Source organism: Chrysochloris asiatica, unplaced genomic scaffold (genome assembly GCF_000296735.1).
Source record: "Chrysochloris asiatica unplaced genomic scaffold, ChrAsi1.0 scaffold00304, whole genome shotgun sequence".
Lineage (NCBI taxonomy): Eukaryota > Metazoa > Chordata > Mammalia > Afrosoricida > Chrysochloridae > Chrysochloris > Chrysochloris asiatica.
In genome coordinates, this window is record NW_006408822.1 from 735,886 (window position 1) to 757,449 (window position 21,564).

General features: G+C 41.2%; 1 protein-coding gene across 1 annotated transcript in view; it reads left to right on the forward strand.

Moving 5' to 3' along the window:
* The window catches only part of LOC102837176 (chromosome unknown open reading frame, human C20orf194), a 98,184-nt gene that overhangs the window by 37,020 nt on the left and 39,600 nt on the right, over nucleotides 1-21,564 (forward strand). Inside the window, exons 12-17 of the mRNA XM_006874826.1 lie at nucleotides 12,125-12,228; nucleotides 15,759-15,905; nucleotides 16,968-17,056; nucleotides 18,092-18,193; nucleotides 18,453-18,570; nucleotides 20,423-20,511. Of these exons, the coding sequence (XP_006874888.1) occupies nucleotides 12,125-12,228; nucleotides 15,759-15,905; nucleotides 16,968-17,056; nucleotides 18,092-18,193; nucleotides 18,453-18,570; nucleotides 20,423-20,511 (649 nt within the window). The remainder of the gene's footprint in view (nucleotides 1-12,124; nucleotides 12,229-15,758; nucleotides 15,906-16,967; nucleotides 17,057-18,091; nucleotides 18,194-18,452; nucleotides 18,571-20,422; nucleotides 20,512-21,564) is intronic.

Below are 21,564 nucleotides of genomic sequence, written 5' to 3' on the forward strand. Positions count from 1 at the left end.
AACTATGAATAACATTGTGAAGATTGAGAATTCCAGAACAGTTAATTGTACTCATGTGGAACCTGTCCACAGTCACTGAAACAGAAAACTAGACTCTGTCTAGTTTAAAATCAATAAAGGTGTGCATCAGGATTGTATCCTTTCACCATACTTATTCAGTCTGTATGCTGAGCAAATAATCTCAGAAATTAGACTATATGAAATAGAATGCAGCACCAGGGTTGGGAAAAGGCTCATTAACAACCTGTGATTTGCAAATAATACAACTTTGCTTGCTAAAAATAAGGAAGACTTGAAGTACTTACTAATAAAGAGCAAATAATACCACCTTGAGTATGTATTACAACTCAGTGTAAAGAAAACAAAAATGATCACAACTGGACCAATAAACAACATCAGGATAAATGAAATGGAAAGAAGATTGAAGTTGTCTAAGATTTCATTTTACTCAAATCTACAATCAACACTTATGGACATGGACATAGCAGTAAAGAAATGTATTGCATTGGACAGTCTGCTGTAAAAGTGTTACAGAGTAAAATTGTCACTTTGAGAACTAAATGTACATGACTTATGACATGGTGTTTTCATTCATCTCATACGCATTGTGAAATCTGGACAATGAATAATCAAGACAGGAGATAATTTGATGTGTTTAAATTATGTTGACAAGGGATATTGAAAGTACCATGAACTGTCAAAAGAACGAACAAATCTGTCTTGGAATTTTAAGTTAATGTTCCTTAGAAATAATGATGGCAAGTCTTTGTCTTACATACCTTGGACATTATTAGGAGGGACTAGTCCCTGGAAAAGGACATTATGCTTGGTAAAGTAGAGGGTTAGCAAAAAAGAGGGAGACCCTTAACAAGATGGATTGACACAGTGGCTGCAACAGTGGGCTCAAATTAACAACAATTGTGAGGATGGTACAGTGTTTTATTCTGTTGTGCATTGGGTTGCTATGAATCTGATCTGAATAGATAGCACCTAACGACAACAAAATAAGAGGTTTATTTCGTGCTTGACTCTGGTACTGAGGGCATGATTTTTAATTACTGTTTCAGTTTCTTTAATAGTTAAAGGAATTTCAGGTTTTCTATTTTTATTAATCACTTTTGGAAACTTTAAGTTTCTAGGAAAAAATGTTTTTAACATTTTATTGTGATTTGGGTGAAAGTTTACGAAGCAACTTGGTTTTCCATTCAATAATTCATACACATTTTGATTCATTACATCGAATGCAATCCCCACAGTGTGACAGACAACACTCTATTTTCTTCCTGTGCAATATCTAAGTTTTTAAATTATGTAGCATAAAATTTTTTGCATTTCATCTAAGTTTTTTAATTTTTTGGTATAAAGACATTAATTCTTAATTTCTGTACTGTCCATGCTTATACTGCCATTTGTATTTCTATTATAGGCATTTCTCTTTAATTCTTTTTTTAATAATATGTGGTGTTTTCTGTGAAAGTTTACACAGCAAATTAGGTTCCCATTTGGCAGTTTTACAGAAATTGTTCAGTTACATTTTCCACAGTGTGTTAGCATTCTCTTTAATTGCACTCTGATTTGTTGTGGCGCTGTGGGCTAATGCGTCAGACTACAAAGTTGCTTGAACTGCAAGGTTAGTGGTTCAAGCTCACCAGATGCTCCTTGGAAACCCTACACAGGGTCTCTATGGGTCAAAATCGACTCGACGTCACTTAACAACAAGTTTCATTGATCCCTTATCTTTACATCTTTGCTTTGGAGTAATTGTTGACCTTTTGGTCTTTTTAATCCTTGATTAATCATGTCAGAAGTGTTCCTAGAGGACTAATTTGAGCTTTATTGTTCTTATATTGGGTGTTGTTTCCTAATTCTTAATTTCTACTCATATCTTCATCATCTCTACTTATCTCCAATTTTGTTTTACTTTTTAAGTTTTTTTCCATTGAATCAGATGCTTTATTTATTTATTGTAAGTCTTTTTAATACTAGCATTTAAGGCAAAACATTTCCCTCTAAATAACACTAAGAATCTCTTGAAATGTTTCCTGATTTCTAATGATTTATTCTTTGATTCATGAAATAGACTATTACTTAGCCGTAAAGAGAAAGGAAGTTCTGACGCATGCTATGGCATGATTAAACCTATTAGTGGTTACCCAAGGTAGCAGGGAGGAGCAATGGAAGTAATTGCTGAAGTAGTAGTGAGTTTCTGTTTGGAGTAATGTGAAACTTTTGGAAATACAAAAGTAATTAATATTGCTGAATAATGCATTTTAAAATGATGAAAATGGCAAACAAACTTTTTGTTTATATATTTTACAAAAATAAAATTATTAATTGGCCATAGATATATAGGGCCAACTGACATTCTTAAGCTTCAAAAAGAAGAAAATTTACTTTTGTTAGATCAATGTTGTTTTACAAGAAGATTAATTTCCAACAGTCATGTTGATGCTCATAACTATGCTGATAAAGTCTTTATTATTTTAAATGGTGATTCTTTTTAAATGCTTAAGAAAGTTTAATAATGTATTAGTAATTTTCATGAAAATGGTTTTCTAAATAATCCATAGTAAATCAACATGGAAGTTTAAAAAATAAATTTATTAATGCCTTTACTCTCTTTCTGAATAGTTTTGTACTATTTGGGTCCACCCACCCAAAAGAAAGTTGTATTTTGAATTTGAAATGAAAGAAGGATTACATAGCAAATCATCAGTTTTATATTCAACAATTCATATACATCATTCTGTTACAGTGATTACATTCTTATCCATGTACTGTCAGTTAACAATATTTACCTTTATTCACTTAAATTCAACATGGCATCTGTCCTCTAGCCAGTGAATAATTTTCCTTTACCTTATCCCCATGTTGTTGTTGTTGTTAAGTGCCGTCGAGTCGGTTCCGACCCATAGCTTATCCCCATGGTAACCATCATAAAATGTTACTTTTATCAAGAAAATATTTTCTTAACTTTTTACATCAATGGTCTCATACAGTATTTGTCCTTTTGTGATTGACTGCTTTCACTCAGCATAATGTCTTCCAGGATCAACCATGTTGTGAGATGTTTCAAAGATTCATCATTATTCTTCAACATTTTGTAGTATTCCATTGTGCGTATGTTCCAAAGTGTCTAACCATTTTTCTGTCGATGGGCACTTAGGCTATTGTGAACAGTGCTGCCATGAACGTGGGTGTACATGTATCTATTAATGTCACGGCTCTTATTTCTCTTAGTGTATACCAAGTAGAGGGATTGATTGCTCATATGGTATTTCTAGTTCCAACTTTTGAGAAAGTGCCACACTATTTTTCACAGTGATAATACCATTTTATAGTCCCACTAGCCGTGGTGGAGGGGCCCTGTCTCTGCACATTCTCATCAGTATTTGTTGTTTCCTGTTTTTTTTGTAACTTTGTTATTAATGCTGAAATCAAATGATATTTCATTATTGTTTGGATTTGCATTTCTCTAATGGCTAATGATTGCAAGCATTTCTTTGTATTTTTTTTTTTCCTGAATATTTTCTCTAGTGAAGTGTCCATTGATGTCCTCGACCCATTTTTTAATTGGACTATTGGTCTTGTTTTTGCTGAGGTGTTGAAGTGTTCTATAGATTTTAGAGAGTAGTTCGTTGTCTGATATATCATTGCCAAATTTTTTTGCCCATTCTGTAAGTTCTTGTCTTATAATCTTTTGGTGACGTCTTTTGATGCACATCTCCCTACTTCTTACAAGGCATAATTTTACTGGGTATACTGTTCTGTGATTATTTCTGAGAAGTTGCTGTCATACTAATTGTTGTTTTGTAGCTAATTTCTGTTTTCTGACAGCTTTTAAGGTATTTTATTTTTTATGAGGGTAAGTTATTAAGTATTCCAGTTCATACATGCATGGGTTTATTCCAAACAAAACATGTTTAAACATATTTCTTGCATCAGTGAATGGCCTCAGACAAGTTCTCTCAATAATGGACTTGTCTTGGTTTCGTTGGAAGGCCTTCAAAACAAAAGGTCCAGTGAAAGCAGTTCCTTCCCAGGAGATTAGCTCAGTTATGGCGACTGATTTTTGGAACTCCAAAGGGGTAATCTTGATAGACTTTCCTGAAGGACACAAGACCAGCATGAGAATGTATTAGATGGAAGTCTGAAGAAAAGGACAATTGCACTAAGGTATTTGTTTCCATAACAACAGTGTACCTGCTCATTCTTTGAGGGTAGCGTAGCAGGGGCTAATGGATGAGAATTTCCTTGGGAAGCCTTACCACATCCACCCTATTGCCCTGATCTAGCCCCTTAAGACTTTTTTTAGTTCTCCAAACTCAATATTTGAAAAGAATACAATTTGAGTCCCTCAAGGATACCAAAACTACCATTGTGATGTGGTATAAATCAGTGCCAAATTCTTCAGGAAAGGGTTAGAGAAATGGAAACACCACCTTCAGAAGTGGATAGACCTAGAGGGAGTCTGTGTCGTGACTGTTGAAAGACACGAAATCTCAGGTTCAGATGCCCAAAAAATCTCAATACAGATGAACAAAAAGGAATTCATAAGTAAATATGTAATAGTAGACTGTAGAAAACAGGAGAGTAGGTCAAAAAGTATTGCTACAAAAATTATAGAAACCTTTATTAAACAAACATACCAAAATGTGAACCAATTGTTTCTTGACACAGCCTCTGTATAGGTCTAAACACTTAGGAAGATGATGTTTCTATCTCTAGCCCTTCCCCACATCACAGTTGTTTAAGATCATCTAACTGTGGGTTAATGTGCCAGACTGCAAAGCCATTTGAACTGTAAGGTCAGCAGTTCAAGCTCACCAGCTGCTCCTCGGAAACTATACAGGGTCACTATGAGTTGGAACTGACTCGATGGTACTTAACAACAACATAAATCATATGCGAATTTTCCATAGGGTGGGAGGTCAGCACTCCTAACTCCCACATTGTTCAAGAGTCAACTGTATTTTACTTTATTCTTTTCTATTATTTCCGTAGCTGTATATGTTTTTTGTTTGTTTGCTTATTTCTTATACCTTAATCATGTTTTTAGTTGCTTCTGAGAATTCCAGTGCATTTGTTTTTTGTGTGTCTGACTCTGCTCTTCATGATTGCTGCTAGATCCCATCATAATGCCTACTTTGCTTGAGTGCTTTATAATTTGGGACAGAGTTTGGAACTTTACGAGAGGACTTCAAAAAGTTCAGATTAGATTAAATGTAATGGAAATTTTCCACAAACTTTGGATGTTTTTAAATATTTTATTGTGAATTAGGTGATAGTTTACATAGGTGAACATTAGCTTTACATTCATCCTATTGTATATCATTACACTTCCATGGTTACAGTCCCTTCCATGCATCATCAACCAACCAAATGGTATACCCCGCAAGCCTGGTCATCAGCACAAAGCCCCTCTTTCTCTCTGGGTCTAGAGTTCCCAGCCGCTTCATATCTCCACATCATCGTCTCTGCCTCCATCTCTGGCGTTACTGTTTCTCTGGATAGGGTCCCACACTCCACTCTTCCTCCCTTGATGGTCCTAGAGACCTCCGCTCCTGGACTGCAAAGTCAACCACTCGCCTCCTTTTGCTACATAATGTCTACCTTTACATTTCCGACCCTCACACTCAGTTGTGATAGCAATTTTTCACTATTGTACCATATGAGTGCTATCCCCATCCCCTTTCATCAGTCCCACCCAGACAGATTGGATACTACTCAGTGGACATTCTACTTTCCTCTGCTCCCTCTTGAAAGCGTGTAAGCCAGTCACTTCTTGCCTTTGTAACCCCCCTCATTTTGGGTAGCCAATGTCCAAGTTGCCCATCTCTGTCTACCCTGTGTATTGAGGGGGTGGGAATGATCCTCGCTGTAAAAATTTTTTCCCTCTTTTGTACTGCATCCAGAGGTGTAGGTCAAGTTCATCAAATTATATCAGATTACTCTTTTTTCCCTCTTCTTTCTTCTTCTAGTTGAGCTCTGATCATTATCCAGCCATTGAAGCCAGGTCAAATGGGTATTATCTGTAAGTGTGGGTGTTTTTGTCCATATGCCCTCTCTTCTTATCAGTTGAATGCTTCATTCTCCACTCTAGTCCTCTCCACAAACTTTTTGAAGCCCCCTCGTATTTGTGGAAATTCCTGTATGTCTGCAGTGAAGTTAATTTTCTCCAACAAGTATTTGTATTGGAGAAAGAGGCTTTCTGCTCCCGTAAAGATTTACAGCCTCGGAAACCTTGTATAGGTTTGCTATAAGTCGCAAACGACTCCACAGTACATAACCACCGCCACCATCAACCTAGAATCCCTCTAAACTTAATTCTCTGGATGAGTTTTTTAGACCACCCAGATAATGATGATAATGATGTTGTTGTTATTAGGTTCCATCAAGTCGATTCCAATTCATTGCAACCCGGTATAGAGTTTCCGAGGAGGAGCTGGTGTAAGTTTGAACTGCTGACTTTATGATTCACCATCTAGTGCTTATCCTATAGTGCTACACCATATAGACAACATCATATAGCATTTTCTATATGCCAGGCACTGTTCTATACTATTTACATGCCTTGTCTTATTTGGAGCAATCATGGCACTGTAGGATATACACTGGACTGCTGACTACAAGTTCGGCAGTTCAAACTCACCAGCTGCTCCATGGGAGAAAGATAAGATTTTCTGGTTCATTAAAGATTTATAGCCTCAAAAACTGTATATATAGGGTCGCTGAGTCAACTCGATAAGTCAACTCGATAGCAGTGAGTTTTGTTTGTGTTTTTGTCTTCACAAAAAATATATTAAGAAAGTACTGCTGTTGTCCCCATTTACAAATGAGTTGCAAAGCCGGTAGATTCCTGACACCAGTGTCAGTGCTCCTAACTGCAAGTTTATTGCATTCTTATAAATAGTTAGTTCTCTCGTAGATCTATCTAAGGCTCTGTTTTCTTTTGCTTGGTTTTGATTGGGGAGAGCCAGTATCTTGGCCTCAGCCTTGCCAAAATGATGAGGCATGGCTCAGACCATTTAAAGGTCAGGCCAGCTCAACCTTGCTCTTCCTATTTCCTAAGGTCTCAGTGAAATGATTGGCACCCAGACAATCCTTCATGCTTCCTGTAGGGATTTACAGACTATACAGTGCTTTTTCTTGCCTTTTTTTAGATTTTTGTTGTAATTTGGGAGAAAATTTACAAAACAAATTGGGTTTCTGTCTACACATTTTGTTTTGTGACATTGATTGCAGCCCCTACAATACCCTTCCCACTTCCTCTCTGTATTTACCATTTTCATTCATTCTTCTTTCCTACTCCTTTCTGCCTACTGATCTTTATCCCTTGATAAATGATTTCCTGTGGCTGAATGTTTCAAGGAGTGTTACTCACCTAATAGGCCTGGTTATTATTTGGCTGAAAATTGAGCCATTGAGGTGAGTTTATTTCCAGTTTGAAGGGTTTCTAAGAGATAATGGTCTCTGGGGTGCCACAAGTCTCTATCAGACCAGTAAACCTGGTCCTTTAGATGAATTTGAGTTTTGTTTTACATTTTTCTTCCCCTGTTCCCAGGACGTCCTATTGTGATTGCTTTCAGAGTGAGTGACAGTGTTAGATAGGCACCATCTAGTTCTTCTGGCTGGATTTCACTTAGTCCATTGGACTAATTGTTTCCATGTGTCTTTGATTTCCTTCACTCTTCTTTGCTCCAGACAGGGAGACACAGATAGTTGCACCTTAGATGTCGCTCATAAGCTCTTAAGACCCCAGTCGTTACTCACCAAAGTACAATGTAAAACATTGTCTATTTGGATTATGTTATGCCGGTTGACCTTGACTCATTCCCTCAAGATGTGTGGTTGTAGGTAAGAAGGTTTCACACACTATCTTGTGTACATTCCATATACTTTCATGCACACAGAATGAAAGTTTTATAGCTATTGAATCATGACATTTCCTGAGCAGTGATGAACATTCCCTGTTCACACAGGCAGGACTGTCGGAGGGTTTCTATTTGTGCAGCTTGTTGTCTGAAAGAGGAAAAGTCACATTCTTCATTGGTATGTGGCATCTTGTTTGGCCCTTACAGTTCATCCCTTTCCAGTTGGACTTCCTAAGATAGAAAGGTCAATCAAAGACAAAGTGATAGGGAGCTTCCTCTTACCCTGGGTGTTCAGATTCACAGAAGGGAGAAGGAAAGGCAGAACTTACCCTGTTAGGGCACCAGCAGTGGAAGAACTGGTGGGCAGCACTGTGGACCTGTTGAGGTTGAGGAACAGAGACGGTACTGTGTTACATTACCCACAGAGGGGAAAGAGATGGAAAAAAGGGCAAGAGGACCAAAGGAGGTCAGCATGGTACAATACCTTTGGCATCAGACAAATCTGGGTCCTTGCTGTGCCCTAAATTTACTTGATGTGGCTTTTCTATTCCCACCAAGTGATTGAGTGGTGATAGTGGTGTGTTAAGTGCGATCAAGTTGGTTCCAATTCATAGAACCCTGTATAGGGTTTCTGAGGAGTGGCTGATAAGTTTGAACCACCAACCCTGAGGTTCAAATGACCTTGTGGTCCAGGGCGTTATCCCACAGAGCCACACCAGGACTGTGCAAATAGGTATACAGGATTCTAAGGCTGGGATTTGCCCTCCAGTTCAATTTAAAAGGAGCCATGTCAGGAAAGGAAGAAGGAAGATCCCCAGACCATCAAGAAAGAAGAGCATGATGGGGACTTTAGACACAGAGAGGGAGAGGGGCTGTGTGCTGATGACCGGGGGCAGGCTTAATTGGCTGATGATGCTTGAAGGGGATTGTAACCATGGCAGTGAAACGATATACAATAGGATGAATGTAAAACTAATGTTCTCCCATGTAAACTATCACATAATTCACAATAAAACATTAAAAAATAAATAAAACAAACAAAAACAACAAAGAAGGGCATGAGACATCAAAAGTTGATGGCAAGAGGCAATGACAGAGGCTGCGGCAGAGACAACAGCAGAGGTGGTGGCATGGGGCTTCCAGCTCTAGGCTTATGAACTGAATACAGTTGCATACCTACAAGCAAGTGACTGGCTTACAGAATGTGCCCTTTGGGCATTCACAGCCTGGCTAAAAGAGTTTCGTATCACTATCACTTGCCCTAGTGGGGCAGAGGCCAAAGGACCACATAGCTGAGAGGCCAAAAACAAGAGTGAGGTGTGCCTGCAGTATGGCAGATAAGAGGCGTTCCTGACTGGAGAACTGCTGCATCCTGAGTTGGTTTTGATCCTGAATTGTACCCTGTTCACTTCCCTAACAAACCCCATAATTGTGAGTATTGTTATGAGTTCTGTGTGACCATTGCAATAGATTATCGAATCCAGATGTGAAGCAGAAAGTGATGTGGGAGGTATGCTTGGTGTCAGACTGGGCTGAAGAAGGTTGTAGAGTGGAAGCATGTCTGACCTCCACTTCATCGAAATCAACCTTGGACTGATTTTGAGTTTGATTCTCTTTCCCCTTGTAAGGCCAGGAGAAGTGGTCTGGCTCCCACACAGTTTTAGCAGTCCTTCACCCGGCTCCCCACCAAGTAGCCTGTGTGACTTTGGGTGATACCTCTCTAAACTCAAGCTTCCTTAGCAGTTCTACAAGATTAATACCACCTCTTAAGACTATTATGAGGACTGAAAAACATGATGTATGTGACATACGTTGTGCTTAATTGTTGTTAAGTGCCATCGAGTCATTTCCTACTCATTGCAACCTAATGGGGTTTCCAAGGAGCAGCTGGTGAATTTGAACCACTGACCTTACAGTCTAGTGCTTATCCTGCAGTGCCACACCAGGACTCCTAGTGCTTAGTAAACACTGGCAAAGGTAATTGATTGAGAAGAAAGTCAGATTGTTTTGATCAGTAGGTGAGAATGGCTAGCCAAAGATTTTGAAAGCTCAGTGACATCAGAGGACCATGTTTTGGGAGTGAGGTAGCTACAAGGATGATGGAATGCTATAGACCAGGGGCGGGGAACATCCAGCCCACAGGTTGTGTTGTTGTTGTTGTTAAGTGCCGTTGAGTTGGTTCCGACCCATAGTAACTCTGTATAGGGTTTCCGAGGAGCAGCTGGTGAACTTGAACCACCAGCCTTGTGGTTCCAGCCGACTTTGTAGTCCAGCACATTAATTAACCAACAATGTCACTACAAGACTCCTGGCGTGGCAGATTGTATGAGGCCTGCAAAATCATTTGGTCTGGCCCTGCCAAAGCAACTGCAGTTCCAGCCACAACATTGTTGTTGTTGTTAAGTGCTGTCAAGTTGGTTCCGACCCATAGCAACCCTGTATAGGGTTGCCGAGGAGCTGCTAGTGAGCTTGAACTGCCGACCTTGAAGTTCAAACATCTTTGCAGTTTGGCACATTAACCCACAGCGCCACACCAGGACTCCATTGGTGGTGGTGGTGGTTATGTGCTGTGGAGTTGGTTGACTCATTGCGACCCTGTACAGGGTTTCCAAGGCTGTAAATCTTTACGAGAGCAGAAAGCCTTATCTTTCTCCTGTGGAGCAGAAGGTAATTTCGAACTGCTGACCTTGCAGTTCACAGCCCGATTCATAACCACTACACTACCAGTTTTTATTGTGAATTATGTGGGTTTACATGGGAGAACATCAGTTTTACATTCATCCTATCATATTTCATTTCATTGCAGTGATTACAGTCCTGTTCATGCATTATCAAACAACCAAAGGGTACACCCCACAGGCCTGCCCCGCGGGCCGTTGGCACACAGCCTCTCTCCCTCCCTGAGTCCAGTGTCCCCAGCCGCTCCAACTGTCCACATCATCTCTGCCTCCATTTCTGGCATCACTGCTTCTCTGGGTAGGGTCCCGCACTCCGCTTTTCTCACTTGATGGTCCGAGGGACCTCTGCTCCTGGACTGCAAAATCAGCCATCCCTCTCTTTTTGTTACAAAACATCTACCTTTACATTTCTGATCCTCACAGTCAGTTCTGATAGTAATTATTCACTATTGTACCGCATGAGTCTTACCCCCATCTCCTTTCATTAGTCCCGTCCCAACAGGTTGGAAATCATTCACTGGAGGGAGATTCTACCTTCCCCTACCCTGTCTGAAACTAGGCTCCCTCTTGAAAGCTTGTAAGCCAGCCACTTCTTGCCTTTGTAGCCCACCCATTTTGGGTAGCCAGTGTCTAAGTTGCCCATCCCTGTCAACCCTGTGTACCGATGGGGTGGGAGTGATCCTCACTGTAAAGATTTGTTCCCTTTTATGAGCTGCTATATCCATAAGTATAGGTAAAGTTCATCGAATTGTAGAGGGTTACTCTTTTTTTCCCCTCTTCTTTCTTCTTCTAGTCGAGTTCTGATCATCCAGCCATTGAAGCCAGGTCAAGTGGGTACTATCTACAAGTATGGGTATTCTTGTGCATCTCCCCTCACTTCATATCAGCTGGACGCTTTGCTCTCCGCTCTAGTCTTCTGTGGCCATGTCACTTACTCTGGGCCCAGGAGTCCCTGGGTCTTGCCATACTGTTGGCCAGCCAGGTCTCCACCTGGGTTCACAGGAGTTTATTGAATGTGGTCGGACTTAGCTCCCACCTTCATTGCTGTTTTTCCCCCTCTTCTCCCAATCAGTGACCAGTGTGGTCATCAGCCAGACCACATGCAGCAGGCTAATTTTTAAGTCAATCATTTTGTATGGCCCGCAAATTATATTATAAATACCCAAATGGCCCTTGGCAGAAAAAAGGTTCCCCACTCCTACTTTAGAGTGAAGCCAGCATCTGCCAAGGCAGGAAAAAGGAGTATATTATAAACTCAATAATGGAACAGGCATGCCCAAGCCATTTTTTTTTAGCATGTTTCCTTGGAAGATACCTTTAAGAGAGTGTGAATTTATTCACTCGTTTTTTTAAATCGTATATAAAGATTGTGTCTGATACCTCATACCTCTCTGAAGCCCTGAGAGAATGCATTGGCTTCCCCAGAGCATGTAGATAACCATGTAACTTCAGTGGTACCGATGCTGGTCTCTGGTTACCCTCTGACCTGACCTGGTACTTGTGAGAAGCACACTGGGATTTAGACCCAAGGATCTAGCCCTCCAGCTCTAACCATGTCTCTTTGCCTTCCAGGGAAAGTGCATTTCTTTTCTAGTGGCCTTGTGGTTTTTCATCGTCATCATGGAAGTATCATCATTTCCAAGAATTACATGAATTCCATTTCGTTCTATGATGGGGTAGGTGTTTTACCAATCCATGATTTTGGTGTTCAGAAAAGATGTTCTTCTGAGAGGAAAAACCAGATAACTTCCCATCTTCCTACTAACACCACGAGGCAAGACTTTAGGAATCAGCACTGCCCTTGAAGCAGGCAGGCAGGGAAGTAAGTCAGACAGGCCTGGGCATCCTCAAGCCATGTTAGTCTCTCAGCTCTGCCAGCAGCTTAGCTAGAAAGGACTTTGGGGTCAGGGGGACTGGTAGCTACCTATGCCTAGTTCATTTATTATAAAAGGGATTAGGAAGACCTCCAGTGGCCCTTCACTGATGGCTTTCAGCCCAAGGACACAAATGCTCACCCACTTAAGAACTTAAAAGCTGCATTGATGGGATTCCACTTAGCCATCACTATCAGCAAGGGAAAGGACTGTAAGTAAGCCAAAGGAGGAGAGAAATTACTAACTTTTCCTGAGGACTTAACCCTACCTTCCTTACCTACTCAGCATTACCATCAGCTACAAGAAAGCTCCATTCCCTATAACCAGCCTTTAACTTGACCATTTCCCCTTGGAGGCGGGGTATGAGTTTCCCCTCACCTGAACCCCCTGGCCAGGGCACAACGTGTCTCAGTGAACCACAAGAGCAAAGGGCAGTTCTCCACTCTGTCTGGTCTCAGCCTCCCAGTCAACCTGGTTGGGAGCCAGGACAAGGACTAGGTAAGATGGAATGCTCTAAAAACAAATCCTGTGAGCAAGTATTTCTTCCACATAGAGCCTAATCAAAAGGCTAATCAAAAGGGCAGGGCAGCCAACCTGACAGATTGGTTGGCTCTATATGATAAAAGTCTTAGTAGTAGACTAAAGAGTCTTTTTAAGTTTATAATTTTGTATGGCCCATGAATAATGTTACAAATCTTGGCAGAAAAAAGTTTCCCCACCCCTGGTATAGATAAACCATAAAATTAATCAGATTCTTGATCATTTAAAATGTCTTAAAAAGTATTTCAAAAAGAGAATCAAAAGGCACAAAATATAAACTAGGAAAAACATTTCTGGCAATTAAAACAAACAAGTTAATATTTCGTTTCTACAAAGAGAAATATGAAGACTTGTTAACATGGAAATACTGAGTTTCAGTTCAGGGATGTTCTGAGGACAAGGAGGGTAGGTGACATATATGCTAGGGGGCTTCATGGAAGAATGACATTAAAAGATAATAGAATTTTCCCATTAATTGTTTTGAAACAAATCCAAAACAATCTCATATCACAAGTGTAACTGCAAATTAACAAAGAGTAAATAAAAGCTCCAGTTGGCACAAGAGAAATGAAGTAGGTATGTGACTGTGCAGCTATGCTAAGAGAGTAGTGTGAAATGTTTACAAATAGTGTGTACCCAAATAATATGGCAAATGCTCATGGCACAGGGCCTGGCAGTGTTCTTTTGTACATGGGGTCTCCATGGGAACCAACTCAACAGTACGTAGCAACAATAATGATAAATTAAGTTTAAAAAGCAGAATATGGAATTGCAAAACTAAATAGGATTTTCTACTGTATAGAAAAGGCAAATCAATGAATGTATAGAAAAAAGACTAGAAGGAAAAGTAATAAAATGTTAGCTGTAGTTGGGTTTAGGTGATAAGACTTTTGATTGATTTTTTAAAATCTTTTACTCTTTCCTAGTTTTATATTTTCAAATGTTTATTTAACAAACATGTTATTTTTATAATGGAAAGTTGGTGTTAAGAAAGAAAACCAAAATGCCTTATGAGGGGAAAAGAAGAGAGGCATGTGCTCTGATGGCTTGAGGAACCACTTGAGAAAGATTAAACCCTTATCACAACCCTTGGCTATTTCCAACTTGGGTTGGGATAGTCGGCACCCCCTGCCCTGACCTCTGGCTGATTGTGCTGCTGGGTCAGAGCCCACCTCAACTGGCAAGCAATCAGCTGGGCCCCATCAGGTTAAGCCTGACTTAGCCCAAGCATGAGTATCCCAGATGGACAGGAGATGTCCTCACAGCCCTCCCACAAGGAGGTGAGCATGGTAACCCACCCACAGCACTTGGGTTTTGCTGCATGTGCAGGAATGGGATGAGCCTTCTAGGGCGGGTAGCAGCAAAGCACATTGCCTCTGACATTCCTAGGTTTCAGCCATTTCTGTTGTCTCCTATATTCTGACATCCCTAAAGGATGTCCATCTAATAGCTTCAACTGCCTGGTACTCAGAAGAGTGCTCTCGCTCTCCAAGGAGGCAACATCCTGAATCTAGGGGCACCTGGACTGCTCTAGGTGCTGGGGTTCTTCAGAAGAACAAAGGCTTCCTCCAGGCACCTATGGCAATTCAGCCCACCCAGGAGACTCAGCAGTGAGAGGCATTGTTGCTGTTAAGTGCCGTTGAGTCGGTTCCGACGCATAGCAACCCTGTATAGGGTTTCTGAGGTGCATAGGAGTTTCGTTTTATTTTAGTCTTCAGTGTAGACTGACATCAAATGAAAGCACAATTTACAAAACAATTCTATAGGATGTGTGTGTGTGTGCATGAGTACATATGTGATCAAGGTACCTGGTTCCCTGCTGACCTGGAGGCTTGATATTAAGGGTTAGCTTTTTATAACATCTGGAATAGTGTAACTGTTTAGTTAGTGTACACTGTTAGCCTTTAGATAATTCTGAGAGCTGCGTCCCTCCATTGAGCATTATAGGAATACTAATTGATGGGAACACTGGGATGAGCTCTTCTCTGTACCACTCCCTCGGGAGCTGGGAGTGGAGTGACTTCCTCAAGGGATGCGGATAGTGGGAGGCTTGTGCTCTGCCATGGAGAGGATGATCACAAGGAATGTCTTTGCCCCTGTGGGTGCTGAACAGAAGGCGCCCTCTGAACCAGAAAACTGGTCCACCTGGGATTTAGGTAAAGCGAGTTATTGGAATATATCCCACTCTGCAGTGACAAGTGTCATCTGTTCACCCCTTTCTGTTGGTGGTCAACTTTCGTCAGACGTTTGGAACACCCGACACTAACAGGGCCCTGGAAAACTAGTCCTAAGGTGCTCCAGAATCTCATCCACATAGAGTGGCAGCAGGTTTGGCCCACTCTGTCTGGATAAGATTCAGTACCCTGAGACCAAGCCTGCCTTTATTTAGCTCATGTCAGAAGACCCAGGGCTGGAAAGCTTTAAAGACTATTATTTCAGATGCTCCCTGAGGTCAGCTTCATCTCTTTCACAGCATTCTCTCTCCTACACTTTATTTTTTACTTGCTATGTGGTGTTGTTATAGGTTAAGCACAGGACTACAATGTGGGTTTGAACCACAAGGTCGGTGGTTCAAACTCACCAGTCAGTCCTCAGAAACCCGATACAGGTTCTCTATGATTTCATCTGTCTTGCTTTCTATGTCACCGCAGCAGAGGACTCAGCAGCATTTAACAACAATTGATCTGATGCTAAATCAGGAGTTGGACATGAAAGTGGAATTCTTAGTGCCCCTTTTCCATGATACTGTATAAACAGCTTCTCTCACTGACACTCCTTCTCTGTCTGTTTAGGACTCCACCAGTGTTGTTGCTGTCCTCCTGATAGACTTCAAAAGCTCCTTGCGGCCTCATCTTCCAGTTCAGTTCCATGGATCAAGCAATTTTCTGATGATTGCCCTTTTCCCCAGATCAAAGATATACCAAACATTTTACTCACAGGTAACATCAGTCATTATTCAGCAAAACAACTACTGTTGTTTTTCCCTAGCAATTTAGATGATGAGGCAATGTCTCAGGACTAACAATGAGGTGATGACAGAATTGAGAGGATTGGTGGAGGAAGTTTGTAATCCCTTCAGGTCCTAGAATTGTGTTCTTGTCAGGGAGGGGTGAGAGCCTAAAGGAACTAAACAAAAGGCTTTTTAGCATTTTAAAAAGTTCTTCTTTGTCCCCTTTAAATCCAACTTAGACTCATTTTCCTTTCTAGTTGCTTTATAGAGTTGTAGGGCCCTATCCACTGGAGCAGAGCTCTCTACCCCACCCCATGCTCTCCTTCCTTGTGGTTCACACTGTTCTCATCGGTGGTTCTACCTGGCAGGCTGCACCTAATAGGTACTCAGCACAGTCTTGCATGAGTGAGGAAGCTTACCAAGACTTATAAGATCCTTAGAGACCAACCAGTAACCAAACTGAAAAAGTTGGCCAGCTTGGTGACAAGTGAAAATACTTGGAAAGGTATGATTACAGCAGCTTGTAAGGGGATGGTGCCTTCCCTCAGGGCAGAATCTCTTGGAAGAGACAAGAGCCTGCCCTTGGCTACAAAGTTGCCTCTCAAACCCAGATGACATCTTCCTTTCCTTTCTGCTTTCTGGTCCTTCCAACCTCCTTGTGGTTGTGCTTTCAATCTGGAAACTGAGAGAGCAATCCGTTAGATTCTTTTCAACCATATCCCTACTATTTGAGCCATTTCTGTCTAGCCCTATCACCAGGGTATAAAATTCCCCTGTTGCCAGAACACTGTTAACTGATATCTTCTTCTGTGTCTCCTGACCTCTGAAGGAGCAGAATCCCTGAGGTGAGGAACCCAGAAGCTAAGTCTGATTTTGAAAAATACAGAACAAAATTGTTCCTAGTCCCTGTTTTTGAAGCAAGCTTGTTTGTTGTAATGATTTTTCTCTGCACTGACTATCTAGATTTTCAACAACCATCAAATCCCCATGTGGGTTTCATATCCTGTTGTTGGGTTTAAAGTGTTCTTTGCTCAAATTCTGTTTTGTTTAGGTCTTCTCCCCCTGGCAACAGCAGGCTAACTCAGGGCTCTCTTTAAAAGTGATCCAGGAAGATGGATTATCTGTGGAACAAAGGAGATTGTAAGTGGCTGCCTCCAGTGTTTATGCTTGTTTCTCTGAGCTTTGTGTGTGTGCTCTCCCTACAGGATAATTTGTGTTATGTAACACAGGGGCTTGGGCTTCTAAAAGGGCCAACACAGTCATTTTAGTGCTGTCAATTTGCAGGGGCCTCTGCCGTGGTGACATAGAAAGCAAGACAGATGAAATCAGCCAAAGAATCAGAACCCCAAGGGGTTTCAGGCCAACCTTCCTATGTGAACACATCAGCTCAGCTGGCACAATGCCAGGCCTCAGTCGTGACCACTCTCCATACCAGGGTGCTAGAGAGGGGCAAAGGAAATAATCTCTACTCTGGAAATAATTAGCCCAGAGTTGTGATGTATTAACACCACTTTTTTTTTTAATGCAATATAGCTGTATCAATATCAGGCAAAACAAACTTTAAGACAAAATAGATTTTAAGGGAGACAGAAGGCCATGCCATGCATGATGTTTTTCACAATCCACAACTAATCTAATCAAAAGGCACCTCGACTCTGACCACCTTTCCTCTACTAGTTCAAGCGAGCATCATCTGTCATCTGGTTTTAATAGTAGTCTCTCTCTTTCTTTCTTTCTTTCTTTTTTTTTTTTAACTTTTTATTGTGAATTGGAGTCCTGGTGTGGTGCTGTGGGATAAAGCACTAGACTGCAAGGTTGGTTTGAACCACAAGATTGGTGGTTCAAACTCACCAGCCTCTCCGTGGAAACCCTGTATAGGATGGCTATGAGTCGGAACCGACTCGATGCCACTTAACAACAACAACTGAGTGAATTGAGTGAAGGCTTACAGAGCAGATCATCAATTTTACATTCAACAAACTACATTCTTCATTTCATTACATTGATTGCAATTCCCTCCATGGCCTATCAATTTTAACACCACATTTTGTCTAAGTCAGTGAGATACGTGTTTGGGAGAACTCATGGGCCTCAGGCTTGAAAGCATCAGAAACACAATATGGATAAAGTATGTGAGCTATTAGAACTCTCATCTGTGAGCTTCTGATCTTGCAGACACTCCAACGCACAGAAGCTCTTCAGTGCCCTCAACCATCCAGCTGGCGAAAAATGGAGTCCTCTCAAGCTACTCTCTGCCAAACTCCCAGAGCTGGACTGGTGAGCTCTGGTTTTCTGTTTTTCAGTAGCATTTCGAATGCCAGAAACCTCAAAGTGGTCCTTTCTAAATACCTCTTTCTTTATGACTTGGGGGTCATGGTAAAAGTATTAGTGACACACTCACTGTATAAGGTATTTTTCTCCAGAGAGAATCTAAGGTTTATTTTTCAGCAATTAAGTAAGAACTTCCTCATGTGGATGGGCATATTCAGGTGGTACTGGTGAAGGTAATGTAATAGCATTGTCTTTGTTTTTCTAGGTTTCTCCAGCATTTTGCAGTCAGCAGTGTTAGTCAGGAACCTGTAATGAGGGCCCATCTTCCTGTCCTGCTGCAGCAAGCTGAAATCAACTCTCCTTTCAGAGTGGAAAATGACAAGGTAGAGAAACTCACCAAATATACTGGGAATTCACAGGAAGATAATCCTGAGAGCCTACTTTTGGGTCTTTTGTGTCCATTAACAAAAGGAGCTCAGATGGAGTTCCCTTAAGACTCCCCCTCCTTGGATACAGATGTAATGCTACACATGAAACCTGCTCTGTACAATGACTGTGTGTAGGCATCTACGTTAAAGCTAGCCAAGCTCCATAACAATGATACAACCTGAGCATGTTGCCCTGCCCTCCCCTTACTTCTCTTTGTTGTTGTTGTTGTTAAGTGCCTTCGAGTCGGTTCCGACCCATAGCGACCCTTACTTCTCTAGGTCTTTTAAACTCTTGCGCAGTTCTCCCATGCCATCAGCTCTTTGAGGTTTGTGACAAGGACTTACCTGGCAGTGGTTGACACATTGTGCTTAATAAGAGGGAGGGAGCCTGTGTTGTATGGGCCTTGCTGGCATCTCTAGGGTAAGGTGATAGTTTACAAACATTCTCTTCCCAAGAGTGAACTTTATTAATCTGCTCCTGCTTCACACTTGCCTCCTCTTGACCCCCACCATTCCTTTGGAACCATCTGTTATAATATACTTAAGGAGGGTATTTATTTCTGTGCAAATCTTGAAGATACTCAGCTGTAAACGACAATGGAAGCTCTGAGAAATGAGAAGCATCTTTTTGAAAATATCTGTTTGTTATATTTTACTAAAAAAGGTACTATTGGACTGACCTTAAAGTAAAAAGACATCTGGCTGTGAACAGGCATATTGTGACATAAGGGGCTAAGACCTAACCACTGAGGAATAGGAACGAAAAATGAAGCATTTGGCTGGGAAGAGGGAAAACCAAAAGTCAGTTGCATGGAGTATACTCAAGGGGCCAGAAAGGGACACAGAGTAGGGATCATGGTCTGTGAGGACAAAGCTTCTGGTTCCCAAAGTGAGGGATCTCTGGCCATCTTTGTGCTGATGCAACCAATTCTAATGGCAAGTGCCACCCAACTTAGTTTTAGCACAAGTAATCGGTGACTAGAAGTGTCCCAGGGAGTCTTGTATATTGTGGGATAAAACACATACTTAGAGGCCTGTTGCCATGCTCTGTCACATACGTACATCCTTCAGTGATTACCTGCTTGATACCCTCCCTTGCTTGACTCCTCCACTTCAGCAAATTTCTTCAAATTGCTTTGGAATATCTACCTGAAGAGCAACTTGTTTTCATATGGTTGTGGTCAAAAAGTAAATGAAGTTAGGACAATCCAGCCTGACTCCTTTCTCAAGAATCCCAAGTCTTTCCCCCACCTGATTGTTATGACTTAGCCCCAGGCACGTGGCTTGGAGGGCACAGGCAGCCAGACAAGTATCCTTGGTGCCAGCCCTCTCCTTTGGAGAATTTAACAAATGCTTGTGGCATTTTCATACCAGACCTCCTTCTCACCCAATATTTTCATCAGTGTTACTGTTAAAAGTAAGTCCTGTTATTGTTGACTATCACATCTACAAAAAATATTTGTGATCTCAAGCAGTTAAGCTTTTGAATGCACTGTATTTTAACTGATTTTTTCACAACCTGCTGAAATCCAGCTCTTTAGAAATTCTGATAGTAGCATTATGTGGGTACATAGTGTTTGCTATGTGCCAGGCCCTGTTCTAAGTAAGCATTTTACATATATTACTAATTCAGCTCCTCATCGTATCCACCCTCCAAAGTAGGTTCTATCTTTAGCCAAGATCACATAACTACTAAATTGTGGTGCTGAGGTTCAAAGCCACAGTGCCTAGATCCAGAGTCAGTTCTCTTAAGACAGTGCTGCCTCTCACTTGAACTGCAAACCCATGTCATGTTTCTTTCATGTAGGTAATTATCAACATTGTAACCGGCCTCCCAGGCTGTCATGCTAGCGAGCTCTCTGCTTTTCTGGTCACACTGCATAAGGAATATGGCAGGTTAGTATGGCTGCTGCCTTTGCTTTGGGGAGAGGAATTCTGTGCCTGGGCCTAGGATTGGGAAATCCTATACATGTACAGGTCCCCCTGCTATCCAAGAGCAGAGTGTTCTTTTGAAACCTTTCATAAGCCGAAATGACATAAAGTGAAGAATCAATTACCATTTATGTATATGGAAAATTTTTGTGAGTATTGCCAAACACAAGATAACCTACCAAGTCATACTAAATAACAAGTAACGCCTAAAATAACACTAACATATAGTGTTCACAGACAGTTTGAAGGTAAAAATTAAATTTAAAAAAATAATAATAATTTTTGAAAAACAAAAAACCCTGTGATAGGTTGATGCTGAGTCTACAACGCTGCTCTTGCTGCTTGGGATATGTGCTGCCTTTTTAATGGCTCACTACAAAACAAACGCTCAAGGCTAGCTTCTCACCTTTTTTTATAAAAGAGAAATTCTCTTAGGATTTCTTTCAGTTAGCAAAAACAGGTACTTATAAAAGTGAAGTGGCATAAGATGAACATTCTCAAGCGGGGGCTACCTGTATTGACCTTTGGTGTCATCGTATCAGCACAGTGGCCATCCATCCGCTCTCTGTCTACCATTCATTTAATACATTGCACTGAGCATTCTCTGCCTGCTAGGTACTGTTCTAAGTGTGGGGGATACATCAGTGACCAAAATACACAAAAATATCTCTGCCCTCATGGAGCTTACACTGAGAAGGCATATAAGGAACTGGATATGCAAAACATAGTATTCGTATATTAGCCAGGGAAGACTAGGAAGTATAGGAGTGGGATTCTATTACTGAATTGCACAATCAGCAAAGACCACACCAAGAAAATGACATTTGAGCAGTGACCTGTGTATGTCTGAAAGGAAAGCATATTTAACAGCAGGACCAGCAAATGCAAAAGCCTGAGAGAGTGCCTGGTCAGCAGGGAAATGGAGCTGGTAGGTGCAGTGATCCTTCCAGGGCCACAAGGAAACTGAGCTCAGGTGAAGCTGGGACATGTGAGCTCATGGGAAAGTCATTCATCCAC